This window comes from Fundulus heteroclitus, unplaced genomic scaffold (assembly GCF_011125445.2).
Source record: "Fundulus heteroclitus isolate FHET01 unplaced genomic scaffold, MU-UCD_Fhet_4.1 scaffold_9.2, whole genome shotgun sequence".
NCBI lineage: Eukaryota > Metazoa > Chordata > Actinopteri > Cyprinodontiformes > Fundulidae > Fundulus > Fundulus heteroclitus.
The window spans coordinates 812,527-839,382 of NW_023397361.1; the positions used below are offsets into that span (position 1 = coordinate 812,527).

Consider the following 26,856-nt stretch of genomic DNA (forward strand, 5'->3'; position numbering starts at 1 on the left):
GATGTAAAGCAAAGGATTAAAATTCCTTCTTTTTTATTTTGTGAACTACGGATAAAATTGCAATTTGGACATATTTTATTACTATGGCTGTAAAATGATACCTGAACTTCTGTTTCTGGTTTATAATTACTGCAAAAAAGAAAAATACAAAATTATTAGTACATTATCATTATTTTATGAGAATAAATTTTGTTACTGCTCATGAAGTTTTAATTTCACATTTGAAATGTGAACCTATAATAATTAAAATAATAATTTTCTGCAGTCCTAGCTTCTATTTTTGGAGGCTAGGACTTCAGAAAAACTGTGCAAAAGACGACTATATACACAGGCGAAAGTAAGTGCCAATAACAGCACAAAGGTAGAAAAAAATCAGTCACAGCATTCTCTAATCACATGTTTTTTCAAACAAACTTTTGATCTGACGATTGAAGGCTGGTGGAAGATTGTCCCTTGGTGCCGATAGTCACTCAACCGTGGCAGGTGGACCAGAGACTTGTAGAGCAGCAGACCAATTAACTTCTTCAGCATATCCGTTGAAAGCGGCATCCAAACAAATATTTTCCCTTTTCTCCTGGTTAGCTGAGGCTTTTTTTGTTGGATCTCTGCATCGACAAACCTCCAGAAGAGTTGCCTCATTTTCAAAGACACAGCGAAAGCAACTTACCACACTGCTGAAGGGGACTGTGAAAATAAATCGACCAAGGCCAATTAGGCAATTTTCTTTGTTCTCATACGTCCATAAAAACTAACCGAAAATCTTCAAAAACTGGTCCCGAAAAGTAGGAAATTTTGACACCGAAATGTCAAAGGAGCCGATTATAGCTTCCAGTAGACAGAACTACAGATAATCCAAAGCAACTTGCGTTAAATTATCCTGCTTTACACCAGTTTATGTGATCAACAACAATAGACTTTGTTTTTGTCTACATCTGTGCGTCTTCTGCCACTTTCTTTAGGGGGTCCGGGTTTACATGACCCTTGTGAGAAAGAGCCCACAGACACTCTTGCCAACATGACAGACCAGGAGGCCGAGGCCATCACCTGCGGAGCACAGGTACGCTCACACAAGCCACGGTTTACAGACACCATTGCTATCCCTTAGCCATGCTAGTCCCAGGCTCTCATACTCTGGAAATAAGTAAGCAGCACGACAATTACCAGACAGGCAGACCTCAGCATCACCCCAAGCACACGCTCTGTATGCACACATACACACACACACACACACACGCACACTACTGAGCCTGTGTGGTGCTGCATTTTAAAGATTGGTGTGGGAAACTGTTGGCATTGCAAGCTATAAATCCATCTACGACACCCCGAGGACAGCGGCTGTGTGTGTGCGTGCACGTCTGTCTTCACACACACACACACACACACACATACACACACACACACACACACGCTCGAGTGAGCAGGGCAGCCTCTGAGCCGCATGGCTTAGTGAATCCTGCCGTCCATTTCCTTTGAAGGCAGCCAGGACGAGGCTGGAATGTCAATGGGGATAATTGTGCCGAGGCAGATACAAGAGCTGATAGGAATGAGAGAGCTGTTCTGTCAATGAGCCACACCAGGTATCATGAATATCTGACACGTTCTGCCTCCTTGATGGATTAAATTTAGCTGGGCCGCTGTGTGCAGTTTGATTATCTTTTGGGTACATATGTTAAAACACGGGTGTTTATCTTTAGGATGCGCATCCAATTGCCTGACGATTTTCTGCTGTTTCAGAAAGGATCGTTTGTCATAAAACCACTAACTGGGTGGTTGGGTCAGTCCTGGATGTGATATCTGGTGTCTAATCCCTGTATAAAATTAGAATATGTGGCAGCTACAAGGAGCAATTTTCCAGACATAAGACGACAAAAACAGTTGAGATCAAGATTATTCATACCTCTGTTATGTTTTTAACTGCTTTTGTTCAACAAAATAGGAGGGCTGATTAATTATCCTCTCTCCCAGAGGGTAATAAAAGAGGGGGTGTATACGCGGACGGATATTTTAGCTAGCTAACGTCGTCTTTAACGCAGCGGCACCAGCAGGCCTCTTTATAGCCCTTGTTTATAGTTGCTTATTTTAGAGCCTAAATAAGTGACGTCATTGTCAAAAAGTAGCCCAAAGAATGCAACTCGCATCTCACGAAATTTACAAGCAATTTCAGAAAAAAATAAACAAGCCCAAAGTCGCTTATAATAGGCAGGCTTGGAAACAATGGGGGGCGGGGGGGGGGGTTTAAGAAGAGCTGCTGCTCCTGTACATCAAAGAGGATGGATGGATGGATGGATGGATGGATGGATGGATGGATGGATGGATGGATGGATGGAAATGTCGAAGCAGAGATGTTCCAATGGGAAACACTCCTAACAACGACGCACAATGAGGACACACACATTTCTAAACCGCTGGATTAATTACTTATTTGTCCAGTATGAGAACTGCAAATACTGTTATTGTGAAATGGGCTTTAATTAGATTTGATCCATTTTCACACCTCCCCCCCCCCCACCCATCCCTTATGTCTGCTGTGTTTTGCATTCGGCAGCATGCTCTCAGACTCATGGCATTTGGACAGATCTACAAGGTGTTAGAGATGGAGCCTCTTCCCTCAAATAAACCATCACAGAAATATCCTTGGTCTGATAAAGAAGGTGTGTACCCATCTCCCCTGCCTGCCTGCCTACCTGCCTGCTCTGCTTTCTTCCTTTCTTTTCACCCTATGCGTCTCTGGCTTTCATCCACACATCTTTAAAGTGTTAGCCAGAGCGCATAGATATTTTAGTTTTTTCTCTCTCTCTCTCCCTCTGTCTGGTTTACAATGTTTATTGTTCTGGCTTTTGTTTTTATTCGGGCTTTAACATACCTTGGTCCTTGGGTCAGCTAATGGTATGTTAAATGTTTTCACCTTAGACATGAGTCTTGGTATATTGGATGGTTTTGTAACATCAACCACTGATAGCGTCATCAATAAAGTTGATAAAGGAAGCGGCATAAAAACACTGACGTGCTTCTGTCCTGCGTTGATGAAATTGCTTTCCCGATGCCTTGGAAAAGCATTTAAATCTCCTGAACCTCCACAACCCCCTCCACATTTTTTTCTTTTTAATTTCGAGCAACAAACTTCGACTTATTTTATTGGTATTTTAGGTAATAAATCAACAAAGTATTGTGTCATTCTCAAGTGGAAGGAAAAGAGTGTGTGGGTTTCAAATTTCTTTCTAAATAAAAATAAGTATGGCCTCAGTTTGTATTCATTCCCCATTCTCTAGCATCCTTTGATAAAACTCCAGTGCAATCAACCAAAAGGCCTCTGTTTATCTCTGGAGGAGCTACAGGGTTCCACAGCTCAGGTGGGAGAGTCCATCAGCAGGTCAACTATTATTTGTCCATTCCTTGAATCCTGCATTTATGCAGGTGTTGCAGGAATAAAGCCATTGTTGAAAGAATGTCACTAAAAGTCCTTGTACGGGACATACCAAACATGTGAAAAAATGGATCATGTCAGAAGAAATGGAAATGCTTACCTTACATGCAACAAAATGTGCAACAGAAAACAAGCAAAGTTCCTTGAAAACACCGTCCCCATGATGAAACATGGAGGTAGCAGCATCATGCTGTGGGAATGTTTTTCTCCATTTGATCGAAGGGGAAGATATACAGATAAAACAGAGTAATTCTGAAGTAAAGCCTGACAAATGTTGCCCAATTATACAGTCAGAGCTATGAGGGGTTTGGCTCAAAACAGATTTGTGTGGTAAATGGCCCGGTCAAAGTCCAGAGCTAAACCCCGTTAAAAATGTTCATTAGACGCTTTCCATGCAGTCGGACTGAGCTTGAGCTATTCAGCAGAGACAAAATGGGCGGAAAGTCTGTTAAATACTTTCCTGTCAAAGACCTTGCTGCAGTGAAAGGTAATTTAATGCAATGAAAATTGTGACTTAGGGGGGCAGAATACAAACTGAAGCCAAACCTTTTCAGGTTGTAATTTTGGAAACATGTTGGAAACCATACATCATTTACCTTCCAATTCATAATTATGTGCTACTTCCTGTTGATCTCTTAAATAAATCCCGATAAAACATTGAGGTTTTGTTGCTGTAACAATTCACCGTATGAATATTTGTGTACGGCACAAAGGAACGCAGGAATGTTTCTGCCGGTGCTCGTATCAGACGAAGACTCACAGAAATCTCAGAAAATATGGAGCTGGCACATTTCCAAAGTGATTCTAATGAAAAATCGACTCGGGGGGGCTTTTGATATCTCATGTCGCTGACATGGAAAATTGCCGAGGCATTTACAGATTAAGGTGCGAGTGGCAGAAGGGCTTGTATTGCATGTCTTCCTCTTTGTTTGACTGTTTTCTGGCCCGCCTGTCGGTTCTGTTTATCTTATCTGCGAGTTTATCCGTCTCATCCTTGGCTCGCTGTTTGTTTTACGTGACATCGCCTCGCTGTCTTTCTGTCAAGCTTTTGTACCGTTGTATATAGGTTCTCAGAACAAGACTGCAAGATTGATTTTTTTAACTCGCTCTGCTTCTGTGTCCTCCACCTTTTTAGGTTTAGGGCTAAAGAGGCCATATGAAGATGGAACAATGGATGACAAGGACCTAATTAAGAAGATGAAGAGGAACCTTAGAAAAGGTGAGATAGTAAACAATCTGATTGTTAGAAAGCGTCAGGTATATTGTATCCAACAAACGTTTAATGCACGATAAAAAGTTTGGATGCATGATTTTTTCTTGTTTCTTTTCCACAGACAAGTCTAACCTCTCTTTAGAACATCTTTATTTTTCCTCCATCTTTGTCTTCTCCTCTCGCTCCCCGGAGGCGGATCAATAGTATTGATTGCTAACGTTTTAGCCAGACACCCAATCATCCTTCACTCTTGCTTCATGCAGTGACATGATACAGTGATCTAATGAGGAGAAAAATATGAAGTCATCTGTAATAATCATGCAAACTGCCAGCTACAGAGAAACGCATTACAGAGCATGATTTATTAGTGCATTACCGTTGAACGTGTCACTTTTCTGTCTAATTGCTATCGCTTAACAAACCGCTATTAAATCTACTTTTCAATGCCACAATCTTCCATCTGTTTCTTGCCGCAGTCCTCGACAGCAAAGCCATAGACTCCAACCAGCCAATGAACGCCCTGATGCGCTTGAACCAGATCCGACCAGGGCTGCAGTACCGCCTGCTGTCCCAGTCGGGGCCGGTTCACGCCCCGGTCTTCACCATGTCCGTGGATGTGGACGGAACCGTCTACGAAGCGTCCGGATCCTCCAAGAAGACAGCCAAGCTCCATGTTGCTGTCAAGGTGATGTGGAAAAATGCAGTAAAGGGTGTGTTGGGGGGGATACTGGGCAGCTGCCTGACAGGTAGAACCTGCTGGAAGTGTAAGATTATCCGTGGCTGATATTGACCGCTGTTCAGGGTGCGACGCCACAGGGGGCGGCAAAGGCAGCTGAGAGTAAAAAGAAGTTGAGGAGTTTTCTACTGTTTGTTTGCATTACCGTAGTAAGCAGGTGCTCAGCCGTGTAAGCACAGTAAGAAGCTGCTGATTTATCGGCTAATGGCACTGAATCTATACTGCATATATTTTATTTTAAAATGTACAATGTTTTTCCCTGATCGATCCTGAACTGGACGATTCTTTTGACGAAACTTTTACGTAGTTAAATTCTTTTTTTAAGGGTGCAGAAGGTAACCTGACCCTAGCCAGCTTAATTTCGTTCCACTTAGCTTCGCCTAGCTCCACTTACATCCATCTGGGACCTCTCCCATAGAGAGTGATTTCTTCAACCAATTTTATTGTCCAGCCAATCAGGACGCAGAGCTGGAGTTTCATAGATGTGACGTAGTGGAGAAGCGACCATGACGTGAGACTGTTTTGATAGCAATGGCGGCTCGTCGAGGAAGCAAGCGTTAACATTGATGCTGCTATTTCTTCCATGTTGTCCAATCTACCTAATATTGTTTCATTAAAAGAACATCAGAGAACGGCTCTGAAGGCTTTTGTTGGTGGAAACGATGTTTTCGCCCTTCTCCCGACCGGATTTGGCAAGTTTTGTTTTCCAGGGCGCGCCCGTGGCGGAGCGGTTAGCGCAAACCATGTTAGGAGGCCTTTAGTCCTCGACACGGTCGGCCGGGATCGACTCCAACCCGCGGCGCTTTGCCGCCTGTCTTCCCCCCTCTTCCTGTCAGCTCACTGTCAATAAAACGTGTGCCAGTAGAGCCGCAAACACATTTAAAAAATAAATTCTTCAGCCTTCTGAAACACCATTCCTATGGATCTGTTCCAGATGGATGAGTGGAGCTAGGCGGAGCGAAATTCATTTGGCTAGGGTCAAGTTATGCAGAAGGGGCCCAGGGCACCATTTGTGTCCAGACCGCCACTCACCAATGTTACTTTACTACAAGGCTAAAGTTTTTAAGTTGGGGAAGTAGTAAGCCTTTTTACCTGGTACTTTGTCTGCGTTTATTCAGAACAGCAATAGTATCAAGGTACATGAAGTGCCTTGAAAACTAAAGGAGTGTCATCCATCACTCTAATTTAGGTAAAGCTGTTTTCAAACTACATCTGGCAAGCTAGAGCCAAAAGGCCTGTTCAGCAGCTTAAGTTCAGGCTAATGACCCAAACAAATAAACCAGACAATTTAACCTGCTGTGATGAGCTTATGTTTCTCTATAAAGAACAGAAATGATAACATACTTCTAACGATCAAGGTGTTTATATTGTGACAGTGTCTAGTTTTATTCCACCTTTATTCATACAGGTCAAGCTCACTGAGACGATGGCTAATTTTCAGGAATAATTTGATACATTTCTGAAAATATTTGTTTCTTTTCTGTTTTGGATTAAACCAATTTATTTTAAACCTTTTGTTTAAATACCATAATGCTAACACCATATAAATCTACTCAGTTATCATACTCTGGGAATCAGATAATACCCAATGCCTACTTAAGATTGCTGTATAATTACTTTATTTTTGTTTGAACCTGTTTTTTTAACCAGGTCTTTTCACAGAAAGAAGCCAAAATCCATGACTGCCAACCCAATGTTGGATTTTTTGCGACTGACAGTCAGTCTTTAGTTTAATCTGCAAACATGGTTAGAAACTCTGTCCATCAGATCAATTTCTCAATTATAATAATAAACGTTTCACTGTTAATCCCTGCAACAATTAAGACTCCAGTTCTTGTTTTTTTCCCATAACTTGTAGCTGAAAAAGATAGACAGATATGCACTTTATTGTAGTGACAACCCTGACTGCTCAATACAATTTAAACTAAATTATACTCCTTCAATGATCACAAATAGGTTTTTACCAAATTCCTGTGGCATTTTCATATTTTACTGAACCATTAGGATTATTTACATAAAAACAGACTCTATTAGGAATCTTGTTTGTCAATTTAACTCATTTAATTTTTATGATTTTCACATGAATCATAAATGGTGTGCATTTTTAAAACAAAATTGATCCCAAATGCCTGAAAAAAGAAAAAAATGTGTCCCAGATCTTTTTTATATAATAAAAAAAGACTACCTCTGGTTTTCAATTCCTGCTAAGCTAAACTGCTGTGAAAGATGACGACCACAGTTGGTGAATTAAAATCTGTACTTTGTTAGTAATGGCTACCTGGAAAACTTTTAAAGCGTCAGCAGCTGCACCACCTTTATGTATCAGCAAATGTGTTCCTGTTTGTGGGAGAAATGATGGATGTGGGCAAATCCATGTAATCCCAAAGTGCTAGCGAACAAAAAGGCTCTCCAGTCCACAGAGCCGGGATAATCCTCCATGCGCTATGTTCCCGTAAAAGGTTCTCTCTCCCTTTCTTTCTCCTTTTTTCTATTCTCCCTCTCACTCACTGCGTTCCTTGTAGAGGGTTCACCTTTTTCATCTGTTATTCCATCTCACAGCCAACCGGACTCAAGCGACTGCTTCACCAGTTGTGACACAATCATCAACTGCAAGCAGAAACTAATCCGCTCTTTTTTTTTTTTCCGCCGTTGGATCATTTTCTAAACTACTTCTGTGTTCTGTTGATTGTTTAAAACAGTTGGGTTATATGACTCCACACAGCTTTTGTGTAGTTTTTCATTGCAAATTGCTGCTGCGCTGGAGTGCATAACACCACAAGAGAATAGCTTTGCAGCTTTGAGCTGGGCGTTCTGTTTTAAAACTAAAACTTAGCGTTATACAAACGGTACCGTGTTTCCTCTCTGTATTAAAAGTCTTGAAACAAAAAAATTAGTTTTTTGCTGCTGATTTTTCACTGTCTTGATGTTTGCATTCCCACCCAAGGTTCTCCAGGCGATGGGTTACCCGACAGGTTTCGACTCGGATCTGGACCCCATGAGCTCAGATGAGAAGTCTGACGGCGAGGGGAAGAGTGAGACGTCTTCACACTCCAGCAATAACCCGACTCACTCCTCAGACGGCTCCAACACGCTGGAGGTGAGGATTTTTAAAACTGGATCTACGCATTTAAGAGGTTCAGGGCCAGATTTTTAGGATGCTAGCATCTGGTTTGTTAAGACAGGGCAAATTAGCACAATGTATCTTTAAAAAGTCTAGCTGCTTACTGCCATGAAATCAGATCAGACGAAGAAACGTAATCAAAGCGGTATTTTTTTAGTGGTGTAGTCTTTCATAAAGATAAAAAGGAAATAAAGGTGACCCTGCTTACTAATTGGAAATTAGTCTTTTTCTGCTGAATTATAGCCTGAACCCCTTCCTTAGAGCAAGAAAACAAGCCTGAGGTCTTCTAATCTCGAAATGACAACATTACGAAACGAGTGTCGTAACAAAACAAGCTTGAACCCCTGATATCTTCACATAATGAGATAATTAAACTGTCATGTCAACCACACAGTTAAGCTTATTTTGAAACGAAAAGAAAATGAAGATGGTATCACAACCAAAGGTCTCTGTATTTCTTTAAAGCTTGGAGCGTTAGAGCACAATGGTGTTAAACCCCCATGCCCTGTTATAAAAAACAATATTTAAAAAAAAAAGGGTTTAAGATGTTTTAATATTTCTTACTAAAAAAGGTATATTTAGTGTTACACCAGTTCCACATTCTAGATTCTAATTATTTAAAAAGTTTATTTTTCTGTGAAACCCTGTTCCACTATAACTTCAGTTCTAAGGTAAAGTCTGAAATGCAGCCTCCCAAATGCAGCAAAAACAACGTGCTTAAGCACATGAAGGGGATCAGGGCTCTCTGCACAGTTGTTAGATCGTCGCTGTCACGCTCTGCTCACTTCCCTTCATGTCAGTGACTTTCTTTGCATGTTACACTCCGTCTCCCAGGTTTACCGTCAGGCCGTGTTTTCTAACAAACCAGGAAAGCTGCTTCGTATGAATTTATTTTTTTCAACCCCCACCCCAGGTACGAACTCAGGGTCCCATCCTAACGGCCAGCGGGAAGAATCCCGTGATGGAGCTAAACGAGAAGCGGCGAGGCCTCAAATACGAGCTCATCTCCGAGAGCGGAGGCAGCCACGACAAACGCTTCGTCATGGAGGTGAGGGCGGCCGCGTCGACGGACGGACCTAAACACGTTCGCCCACGCGGCTCAGGAAGGCTCACGCTGGGCTGCAAAACACAATCAGATGCGGGCTGATCAGCCGGCACCCCCCAATCAGTCAGCCTGGTTCCTGAGGCAGGCCTGTTCTCTGCGGGGTGGGTTGTTTTCCAACACGCCTGGCTGCTCCATCGCTCTGCTGATTGATTAGCAGGTCTACTCGATAGCGGGGCATCCCTAAACATGCCGTCCGCTCAGCGAATCTTACAGACAGAATCACAACAAACACACACACACACACACAGTTTAGTCGCTTCTGCAAAGTAAATGGATGTCAAGCTAAAAAGGCCTTCAACAGGATAAGACTAGACATCTAAATACATTCGCTAGAACATGGTGCTTCTTTTATGTGACAGTAATCATAGAGCGTGGGTTCGCCTCGCATCCTGAGGACTCTCTTCTTCTTTTTGGACGTTAGGTGGAGGTCGATGGGCAGAAGTTTCGTGGGGCGGGCCCCAACAAAAAAGTAGCAAAGGCCAGCGCTGCTCTGGCAGCCCTGGAAAAACTCTTCTCGGGTCCCAACGCGGCTGCGAACAAGAAGAAAAAGATCCTGCCACCGGTAATGAGACACACATTCACTGCATACCTGACACCGGGGGCAACCCCGTTCAATCTGAAACAACGGCAACAAAACAGCCCGGACGCTCGTTTTTTATGTAATCTTCGGAAGCCCGAAATGATGGCGTATAAACGAGACGCGCCAGTTTATCAGTGCTGTTCAGCCAACTGGAATCAATAAAACGCTTTGATGTGTTTTCACAAGTTAAGCAGGTCGATACTCTCCTTCACCTCCCTTTAAACCTGTATGCTATTTCATTTCACAAAGTGCCTTGCAAAAAAAGTATTTACACCCCTGGAATGTTTTCTGCTTTTGTAACATAAAGACTAGTTTAAGCGTGCTTCATTGAAATTTCATGTGATAGGTCAACCAAGGTAGTGCATAATTGTGAGGTGGAAGGAAAATAAGACTTGTTTGTTCCTCTCTACTTTGACTAGGCCATTTTAACAAAACCCTGTACTCTAAAGCTGTTGTTGCTCTGGCTCTATGTTTACGATCGTTGTCCCGCTGGAAGGTAATCCTCCACCTCAGTCTTAAGTCCTCTGCAGCCTTTAACGAGTTTTTATCCAGGACTGGCCTTTATTAACTTCTCCACATCTTCTAATCAACTCTGACCAGTTTCCCTGTCTCTGTTGAATAAAAGCCTCCCCACAGCATGATGCTGCCACCACCATGTGGGGCACGGTGTGTTAGGGTGATGTGTATTTGTACGCTTTACATCATAGATAGCATTTTGCCTCTTTGGTAACATTTTCAGAGCACCTTGTTCAATATTGTTGGTGTGTCCGATGACAAACCGCCAACAGGACTTGTTGAGGCTTTCTATGTCTTTCCTCTTGCCAAGCTTCCATAAAGACCATATTCTTCAACGGCACAACTAATATTCTCCCACCAGGCGCGGATCTCCGAAGGTCCCTTAAAGCGCCGCTTCTCTGATTAATGCTCTCCATGTCCATCTTGTCAGTTTAGGTGGACGGTTTTACCGTTGTGTCGTACTCTTTCCATTTCAAGATGATGGATTAAACGGTGGTCTGTGGGAACATCAAAGCTTAGGGATGTTGATTTCTAACCGAACTGCTTTAAACAGCTCCACAACCTTCTCCTTGACCTGTCTCCTCTGTTCCTTGGTCTTCATGATGCCGCTCACTCATTAGTGTTCACGAACAAGTCTCTGAGGCCTTCAGAGAATGGCTTTGTTTTTACAAAAAATATTTATTTTACAAAGAAGGGCAATATTTGCTGATTAGTTTAATTCTGAAGGCGGTTAGTTGCACTGAAATTTGTAGGGACATCATAGTAATGTGAGCCTAATATTAATGCAAAACACATTTTTAGTGTTTGTTTTGTCATAATCCATGTATCAGTTTCCTGCCACGCCACAACTATTCACTGCTTTGTGTTCGTCTGTCACGTAAAATCCCAATGAAATAAATTGATGATTTATGAAAAGACGCAATTTGAAAAAGTTCAAGAGGGTTTTAACAGTTTTCACGGACTGTATTTGTACAGCAACATCGAGGTTGATCTGACCTAATATGTCTCCCGCTCAGACATGGTTTCCTCCGCGTATTGATTTGCAGACCAAAGGAGCACTGGCAGCGGCGGCAGCGGCCTCAGCAGTAGCAGCACAGGTAGCAAGAGGAAGAGGAAGAGCAGCGCTGGCGAGAGGAGCCTTCGTCAGCGCTGCTGCACCTGGATACGTCACACCGGGTAAGGAATAAACAGGGGGAAAAAGTAATGCATTGTAGCCAGGTTCAGGGAGGTTGCCTTATAGTTTTTTTTTCTATTTCATCCTCGTCTGTTTCATCACCTGTAGAGAATTCCGATTTAGTAAATAATTTTATATTATTTCTTACATTTGGCACACTAGTTTTAGTTTTCTTTAGTTTCTGCGTTATGCTGCTTGCTTATTCAGGAAAAATCAAAAACAAACATCCCTTCTTTCCCTGTCGTAATAACGGAAAAATCACAGACGTTCGCTAATGTCCCTCAGCAGCCTAGAGGACAGCATGTCAAACAAATCTTTCCTTATTTATTCTCTGTAATCAGAATTTGTTTTCTGTCTCATTCTGGCACTGAACCTCCCTGTGACCTTGTGTTATTGTGCAGTTTGTATTGTATCTTGGGGAACACAGCACCCACTCAGGCTTATGTTTACGTACGCACATGTGCCTGCTGCCACTGTGCAGTCATGGGCAAAAGTTTTAGGAATGAGAAATCTTGTTTTACACAAACGTCACTGCTCCAGTTTTCATGGAGGTCGTTGTGAGGAGGGATCGGATGAATCGCACACCCCAAAAATGACCTGCTGGCACCGTGAGAAAATGTTAATGTGGACTGAGCAGCTGATATCACTCTGTCATCCTTACTGGATTGGAGCCGAAGGATTGCCTTAAAAGCGAGTGGTGTTTGGTAACATTTCTCTTTTGGCCGCTCCGGTTACCTCTGAGGAAACATGATCATTTTGCATCAAAGGGCTTTTTAGGCGAGCGACTTCAGCTATTAATTATTAATTATTGCACCCCAACCAATCATTTATCAAATCATTAAGATGCTCCCTGAGAGGGAGACGAACAAACTAGCCGAATCTGCTGGGAGGACAGAGTAGTTGCTGCTCTACACTGTTTCTAACATAAAGTCAAAATAAACTTCACCGTTATGTTGAATTTACTTACCGGTCCAGCAGAAAGCTGCAACCTCCTCGTTTGTTTTGAATCGCCACTTCCTCATGAATTATCTCCACCTGGTAATAATAGCTGCGCTGATATAGCCTCTGGTTTTCTCCCGGTTTTTACATCTTTTTCTTTTCTTGGTTACTTTCTCTTCCCTCTCACGGGGCAAAGAGTATGGATGGTCCTCTATTTCACAGAAACCGGCAAATAGAATGATCTACGGTCATCTTTGTTTGTTTATGCAGCTCCTCCACTGACAGCACGTCTTCATATAGAAGACAGATAGGGAAAACGTATATGGCTGACTAGTTTGTCCCCTTTTGGCTTCTGAATTCAGAAGCCCAAAGGGGACACCTCCCAGTGGTGCACCGACACCTATGTATTTATAAACTACTAACTCTAAGCTATGAGAACCCTTTCATTATTGATATGAGGCTATTAAACTTTGCCAGAATATGTATTCATAAAAGCAATACTTGATTTTTGCTAATTAAAAGCCAAATTAGTTACACACTGTCCCTTTAATGAAAGCCTTTGAAACTTAACTGAACTTCAGTATACCGCTGAAACGTCAAACAAACAGATCTAACTCTGCAGCAGTGAACTTTGTAGGAAAACAAGCTCTATGTCGGTGTTAAAACTTTTTGCGGACGCCTGTAGAGTCCCTGACTGAACATGGTGGGAGGTTTAGCTTGGAACCAAACCAGTACAGGATTGAATTAGACCCTGTAACCTCTCCTCAACAGGCTTCGGCACGCCGTACGGCTACAGCCCCGCTGCAGCAGCTGCTCCTGCATACGGTACGTGCTTCATTTTGCCTCTTTTCACCCCCCAACCCTCATGTGTAAACTCCATTCCTCCCTAACATATCGGGGTAGAGTAATGAGTGCAGCACTGGGTGTTACATCCGTAACATTCAGCTCTTTGTGCTTCTTGCATCACATTATTTCAGTTTCCCAAATTTACTTTAACTGTAGATTGATGTGGGTTTTAAACTTACCTTTGTTAATGTGCTGAGCTTGATTCCTTGTCTTTTTCTGCCATGGATCTGTCTGTGCTATGGGTTACTGTCCTGCTCTACATTCCTCTTGAGCATCTTGTGCTCTAATTAAAACTTTCACTGAAAATGTATTTAATGTCCCTTGCACGTAGGTGTTTCTTTAAGGAAAATAGAAAATAGCAAACTCGTTCTCCCTTCTTCCCTATAAGATAAGTAGATTTATCTGCGATTTATCACTGCACTTTATCCTGTACTGTAATTCACTGCAAGGTATCCTGTAGAGTCACTGCAATCTTTCTGAGCTGTGTGAAAACGAAATTTCGTTCTGTATGCACTCTGTGTATACAAAATGACAATAAATAAAGTCTAAGTCTAAGATCTTTGCTGCTGCAGCCCAGCTCCCGTTTTTTTACCCTCTTGACTGGTCACTTGGACCTTCATCATATTCAGACATTTAGGAGCTCAAAGTTTAAGTCCACATTGACCTTTACTGCCATAAGTATTCAATCCAAGTCCTCCCCTTTGGTCCCCAGGTTCACGCTGTCGTATTTACCTCAACAGACGCAGCCTTGTTCAGCTTGTGTACACTTATGTAGCGTTTCGGAGGCCTCGCCGTCCTCACGGCCGTGCGTCTCAAAGGGCTCTGTGTGCTTGGAGAAACCGGCCCGAGGCCTCCGGCAGGCATTTAGTACGCTCTCTTGAGAATCCAGCAGCCCTGAACATGAAGTGATCTTCAGTTTTTGTGTTTGCATTAGGTTGAGCGAAGGTTTCTGTGGAGACTGTTTCATTTTCCTGGAATTTGCACAGTTTGCATGTGTTATCGTGACAGCTGAGTTAGTGTTTGTTTGCGTACTCATTTGGCACATGTTGTTTAAAACCCGTGGTTTACATACAGTGTGTCAACTAAACATGACAAGATAATGAACGGGAATAAATACAAAGATTACTTTGGATCATATTGTTCTACTGTGTGCATGTCATGTACCACAACTTGTACCAAGCCCTGTTAAAGTGTAAAATCCTGTAAAGTGATAAAGTTAAGATCTATGAGAGTTAGTAGTATGAACAGAGTGAGCTGTGTGAGGAAATGTTTCTAGTTTCTGGTGATTATTACTATGTGGGCCTTTCTTTTCTGGTGTTTTTTTAATGGTGTTTTGCATTCATGCATTGTTTGAACCGCATTAACAAAAGTCTACATTCCCACTTAACAAAAAGCCCCTAAATGACATACATTTTAAAAATAGTTACAATAAGTTTCCATTTTGTCAGTGATTAGAATAACTAAAAAAACTTCCTTTTATTTATATATATATATATATATATATATATATATATATATATATATATATATATATATATATATATATATATATATATATATATATATATATATATATATATATATTTGTTGGGATTTTTAGATAAAACTATCTATAATGTCGTACATGAAGGAAGATTCAGAAAATTAAAATTTTCAGTGTATATTGTCAGTCCGTTATACCGGTCTTCACTACATGACAGTGCAAACTCTTCAGGTGTCCTTCAAAGAAGTCTTTTGCTTTTATTTTATCTTTTTTCCCCCTCTTTGTTTGTAAAACATTGTTGAGATCTGTAAGTGTGGTTGCATCTTTAAATAACCCTGGGTTGACATTACAACTTCAATCTGTATTCCTTCAGTTTCCCTCTACAATCCAGGATTATGAGCTCAGATTTAGTTTGATCTGAAATGATTGCAACTCGGCGTGGACGGACCGAATGAAAACACTGGGCACAATTAAGACAGTTTAATCGTAATATGGAAATTAAAACTAACCGTCAAATATCTAACATGATTTAAAACGGACAGTATCCAACAAAATATAATGTATTGGTAAATTATTTAATAACACCACTACATTTATTACAGTTACTATTTGTTATGTACGATATTTTGCTTTGATATTGAGATAGATGTAATGGGGATGAGAGAATACACTCAACATGGTTTAAAATCTGCTATTTCATGTTTCAATCATTAAACTGATTCTAAAGAAGGGTGTGAGAAACTCCTGCCTCTTTCCCAATCAGTGAACACACTGAACTAGTATACACTTACAACCTTTAATCTGGATGCTGTTTGCTGAGTGGAGAGTTAAAAGTTAGAGGTGTTTAGCCAGTGCAGACCCCCAAGTATCAGAATCTTTTTTTAAGCAAGCTTTCTTTTCTATAACGTTTAAGACATGCGAGCGACTTTAGCAGATAACAGGAAGGCTAAACATATTACAGCCAAGTTACTATTTTTTTTTTCCCTTTGGTCTTTTTTTAACACCTGTTTGTAATAGCTGGGTTTGAACATGTTTTCAGCTCTTTGAATTTCTCAGGTCTACATTTTTTAAGGGATAAACTCCTAGCCTAATGTTTTAGCAATGCTAGCTGCACTAATAGCTAATGTAAGATGCTAAAGAAAGCTAGAAAGGTAAACTCCGTAATCATTTTAGTTTTGTTTTTAAGGATATTTGTAAAACCCTGTTTTACAGCAATTCGTCTTTCACAGATCGTTTCATGTCGCCCCTGCTCTTAATATAAATGATTAATATACAGAATGGTATTTTGAATGCTGCTATTATATCTGCTTAACTAATAGTTATTAAAGAAAACAATCAAAAATGATATTGGCAGTTCAAAGCTTTTCAAAACATACAATTGTAAATGCTAATTGGTGCATGTTTGATCTTAACTATGAGATTTAAATTCAAGTCACTGTCAGATACAAACAAGAAAGTGCTACATCAAATGTCCTTACTGAGTTTAATCTTGTCTTTTCTGCTCTTTGTAAAGTAACAGTAACGGCCTGACAGCAGACATTAGCTAAATTGCATTTATCCCCTGCAGCAATAAACCCACTGTGTGCGAAACAACCAGAGATGCTAAATGTTAAATCTGGTTTTAAATTTCTATTTCTATTTCGAACGTCGAACGCTCCTTCTCTGGTAACCAATACACAAGTTTTGATTTTTTTTTTTTTTTTTTGCAGAAATAGCTCTGCACATTAAAATAAATGAGGTTAGAAGCCACCAATTTGTGACTTTTATCAACCATAATATCCTTTTAATAAATGGCCCCTATCCATTTGCAACCTTCTTTGTGGTCACCATATTTCAGATCTCAATAAAATGTAGCTGTTAAAAAATGATAATTAGTCAAAATGTCTTTTCTTGTTTTGTTGTTTATTTTACATATGTAAAAGTCAGGTCTTTTCCTCCTATTTAACTCCGCTCTTCTCTTCTTGGCTCGTTTAACCACTAATGAGCTCTGTCACCTCGTGCACAAACATTCCTGCCTGCTTTCACACCCTAACACCCCCTCCATCTGGGAGGACTGCTTGTGAGCTGCCAGGTGTTTGTCGAGCATACCCACAGCATAGTGTGTGCTACAGTGAGCTTAGAGACTCTTGTATTTTTTATTTATTTATTTTTTTTTGTGTTGCCCGGCACTCATGCAGAGCTATGCTCTTCTCGTGTCTCCCCTCTAGGTTTGCCCAAGAGAATGCTTCTGTTGCCTGTCATGAAAGTGCCCGCCTACCCCGTCCCCCACTACTTCTTTTAGCACAAGAGACACACATACCAAATCCAGCCAGCTATTTTTTTTTCTAGAAGGGAAACTCGGTTTATTTTTGTTTTGTTTTTTTTTTTCCTTTTTTTTTCTACACCCTTTATTATGGGATCTGGATTATAAATGAGTTGATGATTTGTATAAGAGTTTTTTTTTTCTGTTTTCTTACTGTTTAAAATTTTTAAAACTTAAAATCTGCAGGTTCTTAAATGAAATAAAACTTGAAGGATTTGTACTGTGAAATGTTACCTCAGTCTTTGAGTCTAAATTATATATAAATAACCGTAAGAGCTTTTTATCGTTTTGTTCGTTCTTTGCTAAGAAGAGGATATCCTTTCGCAACTCATCATTTAAGTCACATTTTCTGTGTATAAAGGAGGCGAGCTGTGTGAAGGATGTATAGGAGTGTATCTAAGATGCTGAAAATGTAATAAAGTTAAGCTCAAATTAAAGCTGAACGGTGCCTGTTCTATATCGGATCTGAATCCTTTAAACTGATGGTGGCTCAACACATTCAATTTATACTCCTTATAGCCGTTTGGATTCATTATAAGCAGAGATTCACCAATTTTCCTCCTGAAGAAAAGATTTACACCTCAGAGTACTTAAACGAGGAGCTAAGAATGCCAGTCTCCTCCTTGATGTAATGTCAGTCTTTTTATGGAAATCAGCTCTGCTCAATACATCCTTTTGACCTGCAGCTCATAGATATTTGGAGAAAAAGGCTTGAAGACAATTGATGAATTCAGAAAGCTCCTGGGAGACATATCTTGCAATCATCTGCACAATCTCATTACTGTTTGGAAAGCTTGTATATACTGCAATGGAAAACGACTCTTTTCTGTTTGTTTTTGGTGATTTACATTGTTTACGTTGGATTTTTTCTGCACATAATCAGAATTATGTTTATTCTGCTCAGACATTTTTTTTTTTGCCTTGTTGACATGAAGACATCTCAGCTTTATGGAAATGCTGGAAAAAGAGCTGCACTTCACTGCCAGTGTTTGTGTGTTGTTTTTTTTCTGTGTATGTTTTTTTTTTCATTCGTCTGATATCTAGTCATATTTAAACGGAAGTAAACCCTCTCTGATGACTTAACATGAAAGGGCAATTCAAATTGCAGTCACAGCTCAGCGGCAGTCGAGAAAGAGTTATGTTGGCTCTTCACCACGGCTAGTTCTTCCAGCCAGCGAGAGATAAAACCACCCCCGCCCCGACGACATCTCCATTATTACCGCTGAAGCCTATTGGATGAGAAGATTCAGTGTCTTGTCCAATGGTTGGTTGAGCTCCAGCTGGTCATAAATCGTTGTCTTCGTCCGAACTGTCCTTTTAAATCTACACGGTTGAGGATGTTTTACCATCTGTTGCTTGTGCTGCGAAGTCTGTCTGTTTTTCATCTGGTTTAGGTTGCAGTTCAGAGAACATTACCCTGCAGGATTTGTTCAAGTCTTTTTCATTTTATTTAACACATTAGGGGCTTAAGCCCCAAGCCTTGAAAGTGAACATTTTTCTTTCACCTCCTACAGTGTCTCCAGGATGTGACCGTCTATGTTGCAAAATAGAAGAAAATAAATTGATTAATATTGAGACAAATATAGGGGTTTCCTACACAATATGGAAGACTTTAGAGTTTGATGCCTGTTGTTTCCAGGTCTGGATATGTATGGAAAAAGAAAATGAGTTTGGAAATTCTATGTATTTTAGACTGTATTACATACACATTTTGTGTCCTTCTTTTGTTCTTTTATTTAATGCTTATGTTTCTTATTTCAGTTGTTCCTTGCCTGATTGACGAAAGCGGGTTTTGCTGTGTTTTACTGTATAAATATCTAAATTCAGACCCAAAGAATGTCAGCGAGTGTGTCTAATGTCTTAATCTCAACGTCTCAGGAACTCCACAAATATATGAAGCTTTTACATGAAAATTGTCTAGGAGCCCTGCAAATATGCCTCATCAATTTCTTTCCATTTTCATTTTCTCAACATTATATTGAACCAACCATAAAGTATTAAAGAAAATGTTAAGGCATGGTTAATGATGTGGAAAAAAACTAAATTACCATTAAAATATATCTACACTGTAATAAATCTTTTTATGTAAAGGAAAAGGAAAATTATTTAAAAAAACAACTTTTATTTCAGAAATGTCCCACTGACATTGCCAGAAAATAGCCCAGATCTCAATCTAATACCTCCATTACACTTTCGCTAGACATGGTTGTGAAGAAAATATTCACAATTGCTTGTTGTATATCTGACACATTAGTTGACATATTGTGACCACAGCAACGCAAGTGTCAAATTGTAACTTGGAGACATCATTAATATTTCACACACATTTGTGTCACTCCTACGCACGTATTGTAGCAATATTGCAACAAAAAGTATACTTAATTCACCACTACGCTATGCAGACACTCTGTCTGCGCTGGTGAAGGTTGAAGTTGTGATTATATATGCATGTAGGTTTGCATTCGGGGATCAAATTGAGCATTGTTGTGTTTTATTTTCTGCTTCCCATGCACACCGTATATTGCAGTTCTTTGTTATTCACTATTTTCAACAAGCGGTAGCAGAAAGGTCCAGAGGAGGTACAGTCTTCATATAAAACCCCAATTATTCCATTTTACCCCAATAGACATTGTATTAGAAGAGTATTGTATTCTGCAGCTCCTCCCATTTTCTGAGTGGGAAGGTGCACAACAGGCCAAAAAAGCAAAACAATTACCTAATTTGTGAAGATTCCCTCATCTCAGCATGTTGAATGTTTAAAGTGGCAGTACAGCAGACCCTGTCTTCTGATGATTTCAGCTAAAATTCACTATTGGGCTCACATGAACTTCATGAAGAACCTGGAACAGAAAGATGGTGAGGATCTTATAACGTATAAAAAAGAGAGCCATGGCAATCTTGCTGAAGTAACTTATGGACCAGCCCTCCGTACAGTTCACACCTTTATCCCTATAGACGTGAATAATATATAATAGGTTTGCTTCATAAACGATATACACATTTCATATATGTGTCCAAGACAGAAATGTGTTTCATTTCTACACGAATGGACCCACAAAAATACATATTTTTATATATGCAGGTAAATATGTCATAAGAAAACAGCTTAAGGATTTAAAGTGGAAACAAAACTTAAGAGGCTTCATTCTGTCACCTGAATGTTATTTTTCATCAGTTTTCACAGCTAATATTTCTTTATTTTTACAGAATAAAACTGGCTGAATAAACGTCAGTGCATTAATCTTTAAGGGAAGTGTTTAGACTTGTACTAATCGGTGCATCCCTCTTTTTCTCTGCTCTTCATCACTGCAGGTGGTCTGTTCATTGACAATCCTTTCTACCAGCCGCGTACCATCGCTCCTTTTATCATTCACCTCGGTCCGCAGGATCTCTTCTCTGACTTCTAAAGCCAGGAAGCTGTTGGGTGCACTCTTCACACTTTTTTTTTTTTTTTTTCTGTCTCTCTACCCACTGGACACCTGGCTGCGCACTCGTCCACCTGTTTGTCTGTCGGTCGGTCTGAGCAAGGTCGCCTTTTATTCTGTCCTGGCGGATGGCGCGACTCGCTCACGGACTCGGAGCAGTTTCAGTTCAATCAGAGAAACGATCCTACCTGCTGACTGAGAGCCGCTGGTTTTTATTTCCCTCTCCGCCCAGATTATCCTCCTCAGAGGAGAGCAAATTTTACGCAAAGCAATACTCGGATTTTACGAGAAACGTGCAAGAATAGGCTGAACTTTGGTCTTTTCGTATAGCAATACACCCGAACTCGTCTCTTTAAGCTACTTGAGAAGATGTGAATGTCCCACAGAGGTTTACTCAACACAGCATTGCAATAGCTGATTCTGATTGTATATCCAGTGTGTGTGTGTGTGTGTGTGTATATGTGTGATTATAACAGGACTATATACACATGTACCTATGGTGTATTTCTATAACAATGTGTTGATGATGATAACATTAATATATAATGATGTACCTATGTAAATACTCTATAAAGTCTAATTATTGTTATAAAATATTTTAGAATTATAAAGTGAAATGTAACTGTAATATCACAGCATAGCTTTCTTCCAGTTTTATATACACTGAGCAACTGAAGCTAGTTCTAGAAAATGCAATATTATCTTTGGTATTCCTATTATCTTGTGCTAGTAGAATATTAATGCTTCCTACTCTCCTTCCTTCCTTCCTCCTTTCCTCTGTCTTTGATGTCTATCTGAGCCTTTCTGAGCGCGCTCTTTGGCGCCCGCGGTGTGTTTACACGGCCCCCGGACCAGAGGCGCGCCCTGCTGTACACACAACTCTAAACCACAGTTTTTGCCTGTCAGAAAGCACATTTTCTATAGTCTCACTGCTGGCAGGGAACACCGTTGTTACAAGCACTCTTTGTATGTGTGTTTTAATGTATGTGTTTGCTCTAATGTGCGCGCTCCTCCCCCCCCCCCGCCGCCATTCATGGACACGCAACTATCAACACCCAGAACAATCATGAGCTCCGTCTCGCTCGCCTTATAGGGTCCAAAAGCACAGCTGGCTTCACACACACTCTTCAGTTGTCATCATTGCAGCGCTTCCCTGTTGGCTGGCGGTGATGCAGAAAAAGGTCCACTGAGCATAAAGCACAAGCTACTGACAGACTAATCACAGATATAGAAAAATGGAAATATTCAAAGAGAATGGGAGGCAATATTTGGCCATTTCTGTGTGACGGGAGATTCAAGCCCAATTCTATCTCTTCTGTAGTCCTGTTCCCTTACCTTACCATGTAGGTATTGAAATAATATGTTGTACTCGCCGTCGGAAGTAAAAAAAAATTTAAAAAGGAAGGAAAATTACAAAAGTTATAGTAAAATTGATCCAGAACGCAGAGTTTTCTGAAGTGGGATTCTGTGGAGTTATCAGTAGTCAGTATCTGTCTGCAGGCAGAATCAGAGAGCGATTTCCATTAACGATTCAAGTCTCAGTTCGAGCGAGACCAAATGTCACGGATGTTTCCTCTGCATTACTTTAGCATGATGTTCAAACAGACCGGATACGCTTAACGTGTTTAGCAGCATGGGTTTCACGCCGTCGTCATAATTGTCTGGACATCCAAACTTTGATCGACTTCCTCTATGGGTTTGGTGGTTTGAGCTCTTACTTGGTGGGTAAAAGTTTCAAATCTTGCTCAGGACCTCACCAAGGGAAGTTTGCATGTTTTTTAAGGTACTCCCCCCTCCGGTAATGGTCTGTAACTGTACATGCTGCGTTGACTGGCAGCTGTAACTGAGGTGCATGTTTGAATGCCTCGCTTTTCTCTGTTCTGGCTCTTTGTCGAAGTGGCAGCAGGACATCCTCCCTCCCACCCACTGAGTGTGAATCACATATTCATTTGAAGTGGCTTGAGTTGTTTATGATTAGCAAAGCAAGCCTGATCTGCTCTTAGGTGCCGGTGAGAATCCCTCAAATTCACAAACCGATATTTTCTGATGGCTCTCTACCCCAAATAGAATATTGACTACTAATAACTATTCTACAAAGCCCCAATTTAAAAACAGAACTGCTTAGCTCTCCTTTTAAGATGTTTTTTATTCGAAAATAGTAAAAGTTTAAGTAGGATCTCTGCGTATTCAGTTATATTTTATCAAAAGTGGTCATTTGAATAAATTGGCCGTACCAGATCCTGAGTATTTTATAGATTAAAATCATAGGTTATTTTTGGTAGATATTACTGTATTCTGAATTGGCGAACTCTGCAACTGGCAACTTAGTGGCGTTGCATCTTTCTCAGAGCTCTTCGTCCCGATTGTTTATTTTTTTTTCTTGTCTTTAACCGAAACCAGACGTCAGTCAGCACAGGAAAAAAATGGAAGGGAACGGGCTTCAGATGGCTTTGAATCTCTTTTCGCTCACTCTGAACTGGGCACCACTTTGATTTATGGAGCTTAACTTTATCAGGAAGGACATCTGAGGAAAAAGTCGATGAAAGCCTTGAAATAAATTTTTCAAGACAGTAGGCCAAATAAGAGCTGGACTTTGTAATGAATTGAGTTCATAAAGGTATCAGAGGCACAATGTAGATACCGACACTTAATGGGAGAGCACGATCTGCTGAATAATAACTGATAATGTTTGAGATAACCATATTCAAAGGTCCGCTTTAGTGCTGTAGTGCTGCCTTGGTCTTATGGGAACTTAACATGCCTGCTATAACACTTGGCTGTGTTAAAACAGACCTTCTCTGTCTGCTTAGTTATTTTTTTTTCTTTACAGTCCCCTCTCTCTGCCCCTGCTCTCCGCCCCAGATGGCCCTCATTAATAAGGCAGACAGTCATACCTCAGTGAGCAACCTTTTCATTTCCCCTCGGACTGAACAGACACGTAGGAGGAGTCACCCTGACTCGTGACCCCGTGCTCTCGCCGTGCCGGCTGCGCGAGCGCGTGCAGAGGACAGGCGGCAGAGCGAGAGCTCAGACAAACACGGGCGACCTAAAAGTGGCACAGGTGGTCCAGAGGGGGGGGGGGAAGGTCCAGAACAAGGCTCGTCCTCAGTCAAAGAGGTGTTAATATGCTGCAGAAGGCAGAGGTCCCAATGTGTGTCGCCTGTTAGAGTTCATAGAGAAATGTGTGGAGCCGTAAAACTGGGTTACAGTCTACAGCACTGGGCATAATTCTTGAGTCATCCATCATTTCTTTGCATTTTGCCTCCGTTGAACCAGACTTTGAAGCTTTGTATTCGTCTTTAAGCAATGTCTCATCAGACAACTGAAAATCTTTCTTTGGACTTTGGCCGCTTTGTGCACAACAAAAAAACAAAATTGGTCATGCAATAAAACACTTAAGGGATACTGCGCTCTTTCGAGAAGCGTAGTCTGCATTCAGGGGTTTTCCAACGTTAATACCAAATGCCATGTTTTTTTAATTGATCTTCTCAAACATTTTTAAACAGAGATACAAGAAGTCGTGAATTTCTTGATTTGTAGTGTTGTCTTAAAAACTGAAAAATCCTATGAGCAGTGCTTTATTAACTTGAAGTTGCAGTTTTATCAGTTAAGTTTTTATCCAGAGGTTCGTATTTCCTAGATTGAAGTAGAAAAAAAAGCGACAAAAATGTTCAGAAAAAATCAGAATGTCAAGTTGGAGATTTCCCACCAATCCCAACCTCAAAATCCCACGTGGCCTCCAATATGACTGTCTTGCAAATAAAACTTTGTTTTGCCTGATCACTGATCACTGACCGTTCAGCTAATCTTACAGATTCCCCAATTTAGAACTAAAACACAGTTGAGTTTAGTTTGATGTTCCCAGGTAGAGGTTTTTGACTTCACATCTACATCAGTCGTCACTAGCGCTTTGCTGCTGGTCCACTGTCAGCCTCTACATACTGGGAGTTCTTGAAATGTTCTCCATTGCATGTTTCTTTTACAATAAGTTTTTAATAATGTTCCTGAGGTGCTTGATTCATGAATCTAACTTACTTTGGGTGCCTGTTGGCTGTAAGTCACAGATAATTTGTTCATATTTTCCTTTGTAACATTTAACACAAACATGATTGGGACTAAAAGTCGCACAATTACCTGGGCTAGATTTGATCCTCGTTTAAAAACCAAGGATTTGGGCACTCAGTTATGAAAATGTAATGAGTAGATGACATGCATCAAGCCTGGATTTTTCTTCTTTTTTTGAAAACAAACAATGCACAAACATGCAGCCATGGCCAGTAATAAAGATTGGACATAAAATGAGTGAAATAGCAGCCAACGTCCAAGGAGAAAGTTTGAAAGCGCTTTGAGGCTTGGAAAACTGTTGAGCAAGTGAAATATTACAAGAAGGTTTCAACCTGTAGGCAAAACAAAAAGCCGTTTGTCTAAGACTCCAGCTCCGTTTCACATTTTCAATGTGTTAGATTAGTAAGGAACTGGGCTGTTTTTATTTCATTTAAATTATCCAACTAGTTACCCAACTTGTTTGTGATTTAATAGTCAACCTAGAAAAAAAAATCTATTGCTTTTTTAAAGTATATATACATAGCATAGAAAAGGAATAAGATTTTCTTTGATTTACATCTGATATCTTGCTTGGTGTGAGTGTGCAATCTTGGTATAAAGCAAAAAGCTGTTTTGTCATTTTTAATCCAAAAGTCACAGAAACAAGAAAATGACTAATCTCCAACATGGGAACAGAGTCTGACTCCTCATGTTGGACAAAGCTGTATGCGTGGATAAAGTGCTGTTCCCTTTTCGTCAGCTGAAGCAACGGTTCTCCAAACAGCCAAATCATCGCTTCCCTTCAACAAATTCTACAAAAAAAAGCACAAATTGCGCACGAGCAATACACCTTCACATCATACTCAGGGTCACCTGATGCTCTCACACACACACACACACACACACACACAGACGTATGCAAACGGACACAAACAAGCACACTTGCAATCAAATGTAAATATGTCAGCTTTTAAAAACCAAGCACACATAAATGATGTGATATCCTCGGCTCTGTGGATTGTATAAGTGCGTGGACTTTGTTCCTGAGGATTTGAGCCATGTATAGCGAAGAAAATGCATCCCCACCTGCTCTGTTTTTATTATCATGGTGCTTTATGAGGGGCGGTGTGTAGCGCTGTACATAACAGGTCACGGCTGGGAGGGAACGGGGAGGCGTTCAGGCTTTCTAACGACACACGAGAGCTTTCGGATGCTGCAAAAATGTTCAGTAGTTTAGCTGCTCTGAGAGCCTTCTCTCCTAGGTTCTGTTCGGAGCTCATTTTGCAGTTTTTGTCATACTTAAGAAGGTAACAAATTAAAGTTGTTGATGAAGAGAAATCTTTGGGAAAATGATTTATTTGTTCTCCGGGACAGGTTTAATCGACACACCAAAGACTTTGAATGCCTTTGTTGCACAAATCGGATCAGTCTGCATGTCTATGAGCCATATGTACGATATGGAGGTGTGTGCACTACACGATGTGCAAAAGGTCTGGAAATGATGCAGTATGAACCCACTGAGGATAAGAAATGCCTAGTTATCTAATTAAAAAAAAAAAACTCCCATATAAAGCCTCTGAAGGAAAACAATTTGTTGCTTTAAAAGGGATGAAGAAGCATTCAGAAGGGCCCATCTGCGAGCCACCTTTTAACCCTCCCATCTCATGTTTCAATGAATGTAGCAAAGTAACCTGACTAACTGCTGAACTCGTGGAGTCCCCCCCCCCCCTAAACCCCCCCCCCCACCCCGAGTGTGTGTGGGTGCATCTGTGTCGGAGGACGACGGCGTGGCTGTTTCACACACTCACAAACGCACAACACTCCAGTCCCATCGAGCATGTCGCTGCATACTTCCTGGTTCGCTGATTGTTGAAGCTCCTCCTGAAAAATGATCAAAACATTTCTGTTGGGGAATTTACACTGTTGCTGTAGTGATTGTTATGTAGAA

The 26,856-nt window shown here is 40.7% G+C and overlaps 1 protein-coding gene across 7 annotated transcripts in view; it reads left to right on the top strand.

Moving 5' to 3' along the window:
• LOC105932125 (spermatid perinuclear RNA binding protein) overlaps positions 1 to 26,518 on the top strand; it is a 110,281-nt gene extending 83,763 nt beyond the window's left edge. For 3 of the 7 annotated variants that reach the window (XM_036134712.1, XM_036134711.1, XM_036134713.1), the window contains exons 10-19: positions 960 to 1,057; positions 2,546 to 2,651; positions 4,560 to 4,643; positions 5,114 to 5,322; positions 8,318 to 8,470; positions 9,408 to 9,542; positions 10,021 to 10,161; positions 11,712 to 11,871; positions 13,580 to 13,633; positions 20,752 to 26,518. In XM_036134712.1, the coding sequence (XP_035990605.1) occupies positions 960 to 1,057; positions 2,546 to 2,651; positions 4,560 to 4,643; positions 5,114 to 5,322; positions 8,318 to 8,470; positions 9,408 to 9,542; positions 10,021 to 10,161; positions 11,712 to 11,871; positions 13,580 to 13,633; positions 20,752 to 20,846 (1,235 nt within the window). In that variant the 3' untranslated portion in view covers positions 20,847 to 26,518. Of the gene's footprint in view, positions 1 to 959; positions 1,058 to 2,545; positions 2,652 to 4,559; positions 4,644 to 5,113; positions 5,323 to 8,317; positions 8,471 to 9,407; positions 9,543 to 10,020; positions 10,162 to 11,711; positions 11,872 to 13,579; positions 13,634 to 17,344; positions 17,897 to 20,751 lie in introns of those variants that run through there. The other 4 variants (XM_036134716.1, XM_036134715.1, XM_036134714.1 and 1 more) reach the window with 3 other exon arrangements.
• The last annotated feature ends 338 nt before the right edge of the window (positions 26,519 to 26,856 follow it).